The 16,160-nt window shown below is 36.4% G+C and overlaps 1 protein-coding gene across 2 annotated transcripts in view; it reads right to left on the bottom strand.

Moving 5' to 3' along the window:
* The window catches only part of Pex13 (peroxisomal biogenesis factor 13), an 88,031-nt gene that overhangs the window by 20,371 nt on the left and 51,500 nt on the right, over window positions 1–16,160 (bottom strand). For both annotated transcript variants that reach the window (XM_090381179.1, XM_090381180.1), the window contains exon 3: window positions 8,462–8,659. In XM_090381179.1, the coding sequence (XP_090237305.1) occupies window positions 8,462–8,659 (198 nt within the window). The remainder of the gene's footprint in view (window positions 1–8,461; window positions 8,660–16,160) is intronic.

Here is a 16,160-nt window from a genome sequence, read left to right as displayed (position 1 = left end):
CTTTTCCAGTTTATTGAGCTTTTCTGTTAGTGCATCTAATTATAAATGGGTAGTAAATTCGATCTTACTGCATTTGCGATAATACCGATAACTGGAGTAAAAACCCACACACTTGTGTGGGTTTTTACGTTATTATGGTGAAATGTGTTCACCGTTCCTGAAATCTTCAATCATATAAAAAACAAATTTTCAGGGTGGCTTTATTGAGATCACAACCACAAACCAAGACATTAACAGAAATGTCTCTTCATTCCTGTTTACATATTACAATGATGAAGGGGAAGAAACCAATGAAAAGTGCAAGTGGTGGTAGTGCCAGGAGAGAATTGGAAGTGAATACTATTTTAAAGGACAGTGCGCTATACAGGCACTGTCAAAGGATCAATGCATTTAAGATCAACAGTGTTCAGGTGCTATTTCAAAGATGGAACAGCTGTTAATAATATGGATGGAAAATCAGATTCAGAAGCGAGTGCCCCTGAGCTAATGACCATTCAAGCAAAAGCAACAAGTATTGATAAAGATATTAAGGATAAGTACGGCGAATCACAACCCAAGTTCGTGGCAAGCAATGTTTGGTTTAATAGGGTCAAGCACCACGCTGGTTTCCACAATGTTAAAGTATGCTGTGAAGTCGCCAGTGCCAATTCTGCAGCTGCAGAGAAATTTTGTGATGTGCTGGAAAAAATTATTGATGAAGGCAGCTAATCAATGCAGCAAATTTTTAACGTTGACGAGATTGCTCTGCATTGGAAAAAAAATGCCAGGTAAAACATACATTGCCAAAGAGGAAATACAATGCCAGGTTTCAAGGCGTCAAAAGATAGGGCCATGCTCTTGCTTGGGGCTAATGCAGCGGGAAATTACAGATTAAAACCACTGCTTATGTACCATTCTGGAAATCCTCATGCATTTAAGGGCATCATAAAGCCATCCTGCCCATGCATTTCTGATCGAACCAGAGAGAATGGATAACAATCTCTCTCTTTGAGGATTGGTTTAAATGCTGCTTCAATCCAGAGGCTGAAAAATATTGTAAAGACAACGACATTCCTTTCAAGATTTTTCTTCAATTAGATAATGCTCCTGGACATCCTACGCATCTAGATGATTTCAATTTGAACGTGAGAGTCATATTTCTATCACCAAACATGACTTCACTCATCCAACCTATGGATCAGGGTGTTATTTTGTATTTAAAAGCGTACTATTTATGCACAAAATTTGCTTAGGCATTGTCTGCACTATGGACGATTGAGAAAAATTTTACATTAAGAGACTTTGGAAATCTTACAATATTTACCATGCCATCTTAAAAGTTAATAAGGCCTAGGCAGAAATTACTAAAAGTTGTTTAAATGGTGCATTGGAAGAAAATATGCCCATGGCACGTAAAAGGCTTTGAAGGATTTGAAAAAGACGAATCATATGAAGAGATTACAGATAAGATTGTAAAGACTGCAGAGCTACTTCAGCTGGAGGTTTTGCCAAAGACGTGGAGGAGGAGTTAATAGAGAAGGAATTATCTAACAAAGAACTTACTGACTTGCAGGCAGCGATAGTGAAAGAAGAAAATGCTGATGAAGCTCAAGATGACCTAAATAAGGAGCCTAGACGCTTCATCACCAGAGAGATGGCAATGGCATTTTGTGAAATTGCATCGGTAATGGCAAGGTTTCAGAAGATGAATCGTGACAGCGAACGATTCTTAAAAGTTAACAGAGGGGTGAATGATATGCTTGCTTACTAGAAAGAAATCTACGATGAAAAGAAAAAAGCCACTGTCCAGTCACCCAATAATACGTTCTTTCGTAAAGTTGAGCGGCTGACCCCTTCTAAATCTCCACAACCCTCAACCTCCACAGCGGCGTACTTATCAGCTGAAGACATTGATTCTGGCAACAATGCTCGAGATGTAAAACTTACTGACATTATGCCTGTCTACTCTTTTTTTCTGTGCATGAGATAAAAAATTGAATAAATACAATAAATAATTCTATTTACATGTTCGTCAAACATTTCTTTTTTGATTCAATCAATTCAGCGAGCACAGTTGCAAGTGCTACACAAGCATGGGGAAAATTCTGACTTACATAGCGAATTAATTAATAGTACATAGTGCACTATTAATTAAGTGATGTACATAAGTGTAAATTTATTTTTATCTTGCTAGCCTGTGGTAAATATTCTTCCGATTTTCATGTATCATTTAATTTTGTTAATTGGTAAGGTAATAAAGTATAAATTTCTGCTTTATATCTTTACTTTTACCTGTAGATAATATTCCTCCTATTTTCACTAATTAGAATCACCATTTAATAGAATTAAAATTCAATTTGCAAATGTGATCAAAATTACCGGAACGTACCACATATTGTATAGTGAACAGTATTTTATTAGAGAAAGTCCATTGTAAAGTGAATGAATCATAAAGCAGGGGTCTAATTGTACTGGGCAGAGACACTGCATTCACCATGTCTGCTTATCATTATTTCATTTTTTCTCCATGCTGTGTCAGACACAGCGTGACCATTCATGTTAATATTTGTGAAAGTATTTTTTGAATATAGTTAGGGAAGGACGTTACATGGTTGTTATCCATTAAGAATTATTAATATGTATAATTAACCACTCTTATACCACGTGGAGTTATTAATATATATTTTATTTAAGCATAGCCTAAACTAATACAGTATATACAATTGGGTAACGTTTCAGGTATCTTGCCGATACCCATCATCAGACTGGTCAGCAGCACGGTCTGATGGTGGGTATCGGCAAGATACCTGAAACGTTACTCAATTGTATATGTTAGTTTAGGCTATGCTTAAATAAAATATATATTAATAACTCCACATGGTATAACAGTGATTAATTATACATATTAATAATTCTTAATATATTTTGAATGTTATTCACATTTTCGTATTTATATGAATTTCAAAATAATCAATTATAATAAGCTATGAAAACCATTTTGAAAACCTCAATGTCTTTGTAAAAAGTGCTTCCTTTTCTATGCATAGAAAATACAGTAATGGTGTCTGTATACTGATATGTTTGTGAAAATTACTTGGCACTAGCATGGATAATACTGCCCCTTTTTAAGTCAGAAGTATTCATATTTTGTAAAAATCATTAAAGGAACAGTTTTTTTCTTAGCATTATGTTTTTTACTGCTACACTTATATGACCATCTGAGTATAACAGTAAAAAACATAATGCTAAGAAAAAACTGTTCCTTTAATGTTCCTTTTGTAACACCTGTGTGATCATTCATGTTTTACAGTAGAGTGAGACTACTCTAGAGTTAATGTTCACAACTTCAAGTGGTTTCCATTTTCCACCTACACTGCCTGGTCACTTTATTAGGGCTATAAACGTTTTGGCTATATGCAACAATCTATGCAAAAATATGTAAATCAAAGAGGTCACATGGTGTGTGCCAAGTGAGAGAAACTGCTATAAAGCTGTGTCATATGATATGCCCAAATCAGTTTGCTATCATTAGAGATTGGACAGAATCTCATGAACTTCCAAAGAGGTATTTTGTTGGTGTGCATTTAGTAGGTGCCAGCAGGGGACAAGTACACTCCTTGTGTGTAAAACGAGTCATTTGAGTCTTTAAGAAATGGAAAACAAATTGTGAGAACACCCATGAACAGAGCAACTATACCTAACAATGCAGGGTGACATAGTAAGGCGCTTTACATTTGGAGCAGATCATCAAAGGGAATGAACCATAGCCAGAATACACAACAATTAAATTCTGAAAGATATTTCTTGGCTAAATGCCTTAGAGCAGTGGTCTCCAAAGTGGGGCGCACAAAATAATCTGCAACAAATCAATATTTATTAATTATGAAAACTTGAGCTTTGCAAAACAATTGAAAATAAAAATTATAAATAAATGTTTTTTTAATACTTCACAACATGCAGCTTTGTTTGATCATGCCACATTAAAGTACATGCATTTTGTATTTGAATTTCAATTTAATTTTGTTTTGTATTTTTTTATTTGTGATCTTTTAAAATTATATGTGATTTTAGATATAATGCCTTCCATGTAAATGATTTATAAATAAAAAAAAAAAAAAAAACCTTATATACTTAATTTTTTATTTCCGGGGTACACGCTAGTCCTTTTAAGTAAAATAAGGGTGCACGACCAAAATGTTTGGAGACCGCTGCCTAAGTATTTCACTTATGCATGGGCAATGCACACACATCATTTCCAATACCAAGGTAGTTTATGCATCATTTTAATTATATCTCATATTGTAAATACCTTCACAACGAGTTGTCATGGTGTTGCACTATCTCAAATAAGTAATGCTTCACCTATGGAGAAGACTATTGTTACTTATTCTCAGTGGATACCACCACCCAGACGGCACAATTTCAAGGCTTTTTGGCCTCTCTTTGGTGGGTGGGTAGGTACCCTGTTGTTGCAATAGTCACAACCCAGCTATGAAATATAACTCCACAATATGAGTATTACCCATGCATAAGTAAACTACTTCATACTCTTAAGCATTTAGCCAAGAAATATCTTTTAGATTAAACTATACACAACATTAGGCATCTTTCATATTGTGGAGTTATACTTCGTAACTTGGTTATCACTGTTGCAACAACAGGGTACCTACCTACCCACCCACCCACCGAAGAGGGAGACAAAAAGCTTTGAAATGGTCCCATCTGGGGTGGTGGTGGTATCTGCCGAGAATAAATAAGTCTTCTCCATAGGTGAAGTGTTACTTATTTGAGGAAGTGCAATACCATGGTAACTCATTGTGAAAGTATTCACAATATGTGATATAATTAAAACGATGCATTAAAACTACCTTGGTATTAGAAATGATGTCTGTGAATTACCCATGCATAAGTAAACTCCTTCAATTAAATTATGATTTAACATGGGACCACCACAACACATCAGTTCCCGCACTATGCACAAATCCTACAAAGAATACGCTGTGGGAATAGGAAAACCTGAAAATATGATGTGAATATGTTTGTGTTAGTAACACAAAGAGGGCTAGAGATAATTCATTGGTCCAATGAGTCCCTATTTATTCATTTCAGTATTGATGGAATGAGTGCGCATATGGAGGAAAAAATGAGACACCTTCTCCAGAAACATACTCTTAGCTCCCTGATCCCACTGCAGAATTCCAGAGCATATCTGAACATTACTGCGTACACCCAGCAATAATGTATGTTTATCCCTATTGACAGGAACACTTTCATAATGATAATGCAACCACCCACCACAGCAAATGTGTGAAAGAGTAGTCTCACACATAAGGAATGTTTCACCCTGGTCAGCCCAATTCCACTGTATATCTGCTGAATGAATTAGAAAGGTGTATTAGCCAGAAAAATTCTCTGCCTATGTCACTTCAGAAAATGAAAACAGTTTTGTTACATAAATAGTCCAATGTTCCTTATGTCACACTGCAACACTTGGGGAAGATACAGAGAACATGTCAGAGCAGTGATTCTGTACAATGGCTGTCCAATGTGTTATTTATCCATGGTCCTAATAAAGTAGCCATGCAGTATGTGTATAGATTTTGTTGTAGAAATGCCAAGGATATAATTTTTAATTTACCTATTAGAATGCCTAACAATCCTAGCCACACAGGATTGTTAGACAAGTTTTTCTCACCAACAACACCTAATGAAGATGTACAGTGTTTTACTCAAAAATAATCAAACTGTAGCATTTAAACTTAATCAGAAAATATATTTTTAAAACTTATATATAATTATGAATATTAATAAAAGAAAAAAGAACCTTTACTATTTAAACTTCTAGAAATGATCTCAAGACACTTAGCTGTGTCATGTGCATATAAAAATATTGGGGTGTCTGCTTATAACTGAACAGATTTAAAGTTGACTGATGTAATGCAAAGCTATAGTTCCATATTTTTGTCCCTAGTATGTCTAATTTGACCAATCATAATTTTCAAAATTCTGTCAGAGCTGAGTAAAATCTTGCTCAGGACTGGACACTACCCACGGGCAGTCCTTTGAGCACCTCTGATCTAAATCATTGTTCTCCAACAAATATGGAAACGTTGTTCAGTATAAGAATAAAGAACATCATTTGGCTTGCATTCAAATTTCCAACTCCATTTTCTACTTACAATACTTGCAATACAATTATTAATAAAACCAAATGCAATTCTGAAAGTCCAAAAACAGGAACTAGTCTATAGTTAAAATTATAATTGGATTTACTACCATCCAACTATCATTTGGACAAAAGGCTTTTATTTTGCCAAAGCCAGTGGATACAACTATTGGCCATCCATACTTCCACTTCTATTAAATTCTGTCTATTGTACCTTCATGTAAAGATGATGCTGATATTATCATCTTACTTTTCCATTAAATATTGCACTGAGTGATCTTAATAAATCTTCTCCTATTTTAATGAGCATATCATATTCAATGCCTGCATTGTTTTTCTGACAGAAAGCATTAGGTGAGCTCTTAACAATATCATGCAGTCTCTAAATCTTGTTCTTAATAAACTGTATTCCAGCATTCCCTAGCATTCTGTGTCATCTTTTTATACTCTTATTTTGATGGTATTTTTACATGATGGAATTTGCTCATATCCAGCCAGTTCCTAAAAAAAAAAAAAATGTGACAAATCATTTCCGATTATTATCCTACTGCACTTATCTCAACTCTTCCCAAAGTAATTCAGAAATCCATCAACTGCCATTCCTTACACTATCATGTATGTATGGAAATAGTCTCAGTTTTATATGTAGTTATGAAAAAACTAATTTTGCTATAAAATGCATCAATCTCATATATTGCATGTCAACTCATGATGCACTGGAACTGCACCTACAGTTCAAACAAAAAGTACCACTCCACAGGAGAATTACACCAATGAGCCAAAACATTATGACCACTTACCTAATATGATGTTGGTCCACCACGTGCAGCCAAAACAGCTTGTACCAGGCGAGGCATGGACGCTACAAGATTTTTAAATGTGTCTTGTGGCATCTGGTACCAACACGTAACCAGCAGATCCTTTAATTCTAAGGTCCGTGGTTGAGACGCAGCAGATCGGAGTTGCTGTTCCAACACAAACCACAGATGCCTGGTGGGAGTGATGTCTGGGGTATTTGGAGGCCAGCGCAATACCTGGAAGTCTTCTTCGTGTTCTGCAAACCAGTCTTGAACAGTCCGGGTGGTGTCGCATGGTGCATTATCCTGCTGAAAGACTGCACCACCAGAGGGGAAGACCTTTCCATGAAAGGGTGTACCTGGTCAGCAATGATGTTTAGACGAGGACCAGACAACCTTCTCCTAATCACTCAAGGTCCAGTATCGATGCTCGTGTGCTCATTGTAGGCATTCTCGCCAGTGAACCGAGGTTAGCATGAGCACTTGGAGTGGCCTGCAGCTACGCAGCCCCATTTTCAGCAGGGTTCGATGCACTGTGCATTGTGACACATTATTTCCATCATCAGCATTCCAATTACCAGCAAGTTGCGCCACAGTTGCAAACAGAAGGGCAACATGTACCATCCGAGAGAGCCTTTGCTCACCTCGACCATTGATGAACCGTGGTCTTCCAACACTTCGCTGGTGATTTGTGGGTTCCCCCTCCTCGGATCACTTTCGGTGGGTACTAACCACGGCTGACCATGAGCACCCCACCAGCCATGCCATTTCGGATATGCTCTGATCCAGTCGTCTGGCCATTACAATTTGGCCTTTGTCAAACTTGCTTAAGTCCGCTGCCTTTCCCATCTGAAGAACAAGAGTAACATTAATGGAACTCAGTATCAGGTGTTTTTTATACCATGTGCCGATCTGCGCATGTGCCATAGTTGGCCTGCAGTTGCTTCGATTTGCATAACGACTTGCTGGTCATGTTTTGGCTCATCAGTATATACTATTTATCAGTGATGGACATAACTGAGAGGTCATAATCGATATTGTTTATTATGGAAAATCATCTGAATGATATAATCAAAATAAATTATTCGATTATTTCCTTCAATTATATCATTTGATGAGCCATGGTCTCTGCCGAGAATAAATAAGTCTTCTCCATAGGTGAAGTGTTACTTATTTGAGGAAGTGCAATACCATGGTATTGCACTTCCTCAAATTAGTAACTAGTAAGTAATTAGTAACAACTAATCATTTGATTACTGAAATCTCAATTACTATTCATTTGATTATGGAAACTATTTTATTAGCTCATCACTAGTACAGTAGTATATTTAAGTCATACTCATCACTAGTATATTTAAGTTTTATCAAGTCCTATGTTGTGAACACAGGCCTTGCATTATTCACAACTGTTTCCTCCCACTACTCCACATAATTGAGTCAAATACATGGCTCAACTCTTATTCACATTTTCAAATATGTTTAATAGTGTCACTTGTTTAACAAAGTTATAATTACAAACCTGAATGCTTTCCTGCAGTAAGTGAAGATAGCAATTTCCAAATAAGCCATGGGGCACCAAATACAACACTCAAAAACATAAAAAATGGCCAAGAAGAGCGTGATCGATTCAGTTCACTAGCATTCACTAAAGGGCTTGTTACTTCTGTAGATGCCACAGACCATGCAGATTCAGTATCTGGATCATCTTTAATAAATCCTAGAGGAAAGAAAAGAAAACATTTTATTTTCTCTACTAAGCCACAATTCACCCAACAATCTTAATGACTGATAGTAGGGTCAAAATGGAGCATTTTATGAAAGAAAACTGACAAATAAAATATATTTTAGTGACCAGGTATGTACTGATGTACATGACAAACTGGAATGGTGCTCCACTGAAATCTGACCCATTCCAAGCCTTTATTTAAAGCCAAATTCAGTTCTAATCTTTTTTTTTGAAATGTATAACACTTGCATTAACACATGATGTCTACAATTAAACTAAGGCAGTATAGAGGATTCAGAACAGCAAGTGGATTTTGTCCTACAAGTGTATGGTTTATGGCATTGCTGTTAACTGATTTGCTTCTTTGAAGTTAAGTTCTTGAAATGATGTTTTGCAGATTGTAGGTAGCTACTACTACTTCTTATGGTTTTGCACTTTGATTTTACATTACTAATCATGGAGCTGATGTTCACTCAAATACAGAGGCGTAACTAGGGTTGTGGCACCCAGGGCAAATAAAAAAAAAATGCTGCCTTTTGAAAACTGTATTTAAAATTCTGTTCTTAAAAAAAAAAACCATAAAAACAGTGACCCCAAATTTTGTACCCAGGGCACATGCCCCACCTGTCTCATCCTAGTTATGCCACTGCTCAAAGCTAACTTAGCTTGGCAGTCATCAGTATGCACCCAAGGGAAACTTTTGCTGAAACTGTGATCAGTGGCCTAAAAGCATCAATTACTTGTCACTTTCTCAAGTGATTTTATCACCTAGTGAACTGTCTGTTAATCAGTCTTATGAATAAACTAATTTGCTATGTTATTAAATTTGACACTGCAAGCCTGAAATGATTCTATTAATGGATGCCACTAATGACAACTGTGTAAATTTCACACACAAAAAAAAAAAAAAATCTCCTTCAAAGTTCTTGCTTATTTTGTGTTACTATCCTATAAAAGACTGAAAATAACAACAAAAATCCTAATATAGAAACATAAATGAATAAACATGGAAGAATGGATACCAATCAAGAAAGGCCCTTATTCATTACAGGTATTATAACCTATTTAGCCAACTGGGCTAGCCGGGTGGGTAATGTGCCTGCCTGGTAACCCAAAGGTCGCAGGTTCGAATCCCGCCTCTGGCTTGGATCAAAGTACTGCAAAAATCTTGGGAGGTGCATTATGGCCACAGAAGCCAATGTGCCAACAACTACCAGTAAAAAAAATAAATAAATAAAAAAAATAAATAAATAACCTATTAACATCCAAATATGAGATAGCATGGTGATGGGGGTTAACCTAATTTAGGTGAATAAAGCCCTAAAAGTGGATCACTAAAATGAATGAGGAATTTGTATTCTCACTGACAGAACAAGAAGGCACAAATTAAAATCTTAGGAAGTAGCGGAACACTATCTCATGAAGCCCAGGCATTATGTTATCTATCACTATAATAAATTATCTGGCAAGGAAGATGAGACAAAGAGTTTAGTAACGTTAAAAGCAGTATTAGATTGTCATTGCAGATGAATTTTTTTTTTGACAGATGCACATTTGCCATGTACAATTTAGATTTGCTGTTGTCGTTGTTGTTGTTATTTGGTTTTTAGGAGCATTAGCAACTAAGGCCATATTGCTCCGGGGATATGCGGTGGTCATTCCCTGACCTTTCCGCATCCTCCGTATTTGGTGGTCACGGGCTCGAACCCCGGTCTAATCAAGAAGCATATGCTACACACTGCTGCTCCTGCCCACCTGGCTATGGAGGCGCCCAATTTAGATTTACCTCTAATACTAATACAAAACATTAATAATTAGTATTTATGTTTATGGAGAAAAAGCTGTATGAATAGAATTCTCCTTTTGTTCACATACAGTATTCAGTGGATATCACTGCTAAATTAGTGTTTGGAATATGACACACAGAAGTAAAGCTTATATAGCCTACCAAACAAAAAAAAAAAAAAAAAAACCTTAATTTTCCCATTCTTAACAATAATGTGTCCATATCTTCTTTAAGTTTATTGAAACTACTCACTTCCATAACACTAGTTGGAAGTACAGTAAACCCTCGATTTAATGGACCCCGATATAACGGATTTTGGATTTAACAGACTGGACAAATAATAATACAGTAATATACATATTAATCTGGACCATATTTCTTTTTATGTTATACAAAACTTCAGTGTTATTATTAATTAAAAATTAATAATAATTACCTATTTCCATTATTGTTTTGATAATTACCTACTTTTATTTTTATAATCAAATTCTTTCTGAAAACGTGTTCAAATAGCTGTTTTCCCAGATAACAGATAAGAGCAGGCGGCAACTTGCAAGCTGAATGTGACTCGGGACACTAAACTGCAGGTCTATCGCCTCGCTTTGTTTCAGTCTCAGTCTGCCTCAAGCTATCATGCGGTCAGGTTGTATACAGTGTTTCTGTGATTTCTAAATTGTGACCTTATTTATTAAATAATTTTGCAATCCTTACAATTTAAAATGCCATCAAGTGATAGAAGAGTTAAAAGAAAGCGTGTGAACTTTCTTTTAACTCTTGTTAAAAGAAAGTTCACATGCAAAGAAATTAGAGTTAATTGAGAAATTAGAACAAGGCGTCTCAGTAGCACATATCTGTGAAATTTACGGTGTAAAAAAACAAACTGTTTCTGATATCCGTAAATCAAAGGCCAATTGCAACGTTTTTCTTTAAAATACAGTGTTGATAGCTCTAAATGTGGTTCTACAGATATTGCGCAAGATAAAAACATTATTATATTGCCTATTCTTTATCATAATTTAATATTGTACAGTACTGTATATTGTATTAAAGCTTTTTTTTTTTTACATTAAGAACAATAAAAAATGCCCCCACCCCCAGGTTACATTCGATTTAACGGACTTTCGGCATTAACGGACATCACTTCCCCCCCATTAGTCAGTTAAATCGAGGGTTTACTGTATTCCAAAAAACAGTTATGTCAAATTGTGTATATAATTGGGGGAAAAAAGTAGAGATACCATCAGCATTTAGATAACTTAAACCATTTAAAGCCTTATACACTTTAATTATGCCACCAAATCAAACAGATGCCCAGTTTCCAGAGACTGCAATGTACAGAACCCCACCCTTTCTTGGTAAGAATATCCTTTTGTGGTCCCAACTAATCTTGTTGCTCTTCTCTACACCCTTTCCAACAGATCCATGTCCTTCCTAAAATGAAATTTCTAAATCTTTACTGTATTAGAGATGTTGCCTAACCACTGCCTTATACGAGTATGATGGGATAATTACCTCTTTATCCCCACTGGTAAAGTAACTGTATATAAGTATAAGAATTCTCACAGGCTGTTCTAGTAGTCTGTTTGCAATGCTCAGACAATTTCATGTTGGATTGCACAATTACTGCAAGGTTATTTTCCACATCATGCATCTGAGTGGCGGCAAACTCACAGTTGTGAGGTTAGTTCTACCCAAATGGCATGTTACTGTACAACCAATTTTACTCAAATGTCATACTTTGCATTTATTAATGTTAAACTTCATATGCCACCACTGCTTAGTTCATCTAGATCAGTAGTCTCCAACCACAAGAACCTTTTGTTGACCACTTGAAAAATTATGGTTTCCTTCTAAAATCAAATCATGTAACATTACATTGTTACTATAGTTTGCAAATTTGTATGCATTAAATGATACTTTTGTCTAAATTTTATCGGGTACTAAACCATATAAAAATGAGAAAAACATTTATTATAAACTGAATTAAAGTTGAATATCTACACAAAATTAAATGTTTATGAACCAGCAAAAAGGTAGATCTCATATAATAAAATTTTATTTCTGCTGAACTACCTCATCGCTATGGTTAGGGCTGCCTTGACTATTTAGCACCTACCAGGCATCAATACATCCAAATGTAAAAATTTTTAGCAATCGTGGTCTCTAAGAAAAATCATATTTTTTGAAGATATGGGCAATTGTATCAATTATTAAGTATTAGATGCTTATTAATTAGCAAAGATTTAAATATTTTCATTGATGAGGAGATGGCTTTAATACATTTAGAAATGGCCATATGAATGCATCTGAGAGGAATTTTCATGGCTTTCTTTACTCTTTTTATAATTAGGGGATGAGTGCAAAAATTATTTGTTGTAGATTTTTTATGATAAGCAATTATACAGTACTATTCTGAGTCTCTTCAATATTTTTGGTTCACTTTTTTGTGTTGATTTGAAGTGCTGGGGTATAATGACAAGCAGTCCTAAACCAGAAAAAGTATGTTTCATTGCAGTAAATTATTACTGTTCTTCAAATAATTTATTTATATTAATTAAAGAGTCTGATCAGTATATTATTTGGAAATATGACATTATACAAAGGGTACTAGGAAAGTTTTGCAATACAGCTTTGTTTATTTAATTTTTTCTAAGTAATTTCCTCTACATTCAATACACCTCTCCATCCTCCGAAACCAATCTTTAAACCAGTTCTGCCAAGTTTCACTAGGGAGTAAAGCACACTCGTTGTCCCAAGCCCGTAGAAGGTCCTCATCACTGGAAAACTGCCTCCCTTTTAGCTTCATTTTCACATGCGGGAACAGTGCAAGGTCGCATGGAGCAAGGTCTGGACTGTAGGGAGGGTGCTCGAGAAGTTTCAGTCCTGTCGTGGTCAAATATTCGGTGCAGGCTTTGGTGCGGTCAGCTGGAGCATTATCGTGATGGAGGTACCAGGTGTCCATTCTTGACTTTGGCCGCAGGTTCTTCATAGATCCAATGACTTTAGGCAGGCATTGTTCAGTATACCACTTAGCTGTGACTGTCTTCTGCGTGTCCAAAATGACACGTTCCACAATTCCACTTGATTTGAAAAATACAGCTATCATTTTCTTCTTTACAGATCGGGATTTTCTGACAATTACGGGTGTGTCGTCATCATCAAAGACCCAAACTTTGTTTTGAGCCTTGGTCTGCAGATCGTAATAGTACAGCCAAGTCTCGTCACCTGTCACGATGTTGTTCACATACCGAGATTGTCCCTTATCAAACTTTTTTAACATCTCCCGGCACCAAGTCACACGTCGTGTCATCTGCTCTTCAGTCAGTTGATGCGGCACCCAGAGAGAACAAAGTTTCTTCACGTGCAAATGATCTTGCAGAATCGAACGAATTGCTGGTGCATTTAGGCCCAAAGTATCCTCTATCTGTTGGTAGGTCACTCGCCTGTTTTCGTCAAGCATTTTCCTCACAGCAGTAACGTTTTCCTCCGTAACTGACATTCGTGGCCTTCCCGGCCTCTCAGAATCCCCTTCTTCTAAGCACTGGTCTATGGTTAAACCACGTACGAAATTATACTGCAAAACTGTCCTTATCTTATTTCGTGACGACGATGCCATCGCAAGCACTTTACGCTCTCACTACTAATGAATAACTGAGCCCATCGACTTGGCGCGGCGGCTACTATGCACGTATGAACATGTCTCAACATGCAGCAACAAGCAGCTTCCTGTGATTCATTGTTGCGTCATATTGCAAAACTTTCCTAGTACCCTTTGTATTTGCATTATTATTCATAAACAAGAATTGCCGGTAAGTCAAGAATGCAATAACTTAATTTCCTATTGACAAAATAAACCCTTTGCCAATTATTTTTTATTTTCTAATGAATAATTTTTTATTTACAAGTAGCTTGGCTATCTAACTTTTAGAAATTAAATATAAATTTTTTTTTCTATCCTAGCCCATCTGCATACCAAAAGAAAAGAAGATAAGACCATTTCAATCTGCCTGGGAAGAAAATTTTAAAGACATGTTAAACTCAGTGACAGTGTTCAAAGCATCCTCTGTGGAGAAAATATAACCTCTTGCACATACAACATTGAGTGCCATTATTGTTTAAAACATAATGCATCTCTTTCTAATATGGGATTGGAATTAAAAATCAAATATATTAAAAACTGTATAAAATTACACAATTCAAACAGGAACCATTTTTAATTTTGTAGGTCTAGACAAAAATTTAACACAAGCTAGTTTTAGCATTAGTAGAGGCATATTATGCAAGAAAGCAAGCTTATGCAGTATTAGACAAAAAAAAAAAAAAAAACCCTTCCACTTCACCCCTCCCGTTCGTTCAAAATACCTGTTCAGCTGAGCCTTAAATTTGTTTAGGCTATCAACTTCCACAACAAGGGATGGAAGTCTGTTCCACCAACCAACTACCTGCTGGCTAAAGGCAAATTTCTGCACATCTATCCTAAATCTGTCTTTCCTCAATTTGAATTTATGCCCTCTCAGGTGATTATTCTGAGCAAGAAGAGGAATCCCATCAGCACTGAGCATGCTCAAACCATTCAAGGCTTGACACACCTCTATCAGATCACCTCGCCAGTGCCTAGTCTCCAGAAACTGTAATTTGCAAATCTTAAGCCTTTCTTCGTAAGAGCAACCCTTTGTTCCATTCACTAATCTTGTTGCCCTTCTCTGTACTCATTCCAGCAGTTCTACATCCTTTTTGAAATGAGACCTCCAGACTTGTATAAAGTATTCAAGGTGTGGCCTGACCATTGCCTTATACAAGGAAATAATCACCTCCTTATCCCTGCTAGAAAAATTCCTGTATATCATTGACAAGACACCATGAGCTACTTTTGCAGCCCGTCTGCACTGCTCAAGAACTTCACATCTGCCTGCAAAATCACCCCCAGGTTCTTTTCATTCTCTACCACTGCCAGTATAGTACCAGAGTTGATACGTTGCTCTGGGGTTGCTGTTTCCCATATGTAGTACTTTACATTTGTCAATGTTAAACTTCATTTGCCACCTCTCAGCCCATCTGCTCAATCTTTCCAGATCCTGTTGCAGCAGCATAGCATCAGTAGTGTCCTTAACAAGCTTGATATACCATCATCAATATTATTTATAAATACAGAAAACAATTATGGACCCAACACTGAACCCTGAGGGACTCCACTAATAACATTAGTCCACGATGAGCAGTGTCCATTGATTACCACTCTCTGTCTTCTCCCCCTCAACCACCCCTTTATCCATAGCAGCAATTTGCCTCCAGTGCCACACTGCTCTAATTTGTGCAGCAGTCTTCCATGTGCAACAGTATAAAAAGCCTTTCTAAGGTCCAAGTATATAATATCAAAGTTATTCCCTGCATCCAGTTCTTTTGTGACTGCATCATAGTATCCAATCAAATTGGTCAGGCAAGACTTCCCCTTAACAAAACCATGCTGTGTCCGAGCTATAACTGAAGTCTTGTCTAGATGATCCTGCAGTGCTTCTTTAATCAGTGCCTCCATTAATTTTCCTGGAAAAGAAGTTAAATTCACAGGTCTATAATTACTTGTGTCAGCCTTTGATCCTCCTTTGTGAATTGGGGTCACATTTGCAAATCTCCAGTCTATGGTTACCTCCCCTGAGTCCAAGGAAACTCTCATAATTATGGCTAAGGATGTGCTTACTTCCTTTCTGC

The sequence above is a fragment of the Mastigoproctus giganteus genome, chromosome 9, assembly GCF_048544385.1.
Source record: "Mastigoproctus giganteus isolate SK-2022 chromosome 9, ASM4854438v1, whole genome shotgun sequence".
Taxonomy (NCBI): Eukaryota; Metazoa; Arthropoda; class Arachnida; order Uropygi; family Thelyphonidae; genus Mastigoproctus; species Mastigoproctus giganteus.
Note: the sequence above shows the minus strand (reverse complement) of the source record. Positions and strands in the feature narration are given on the sequence as shown.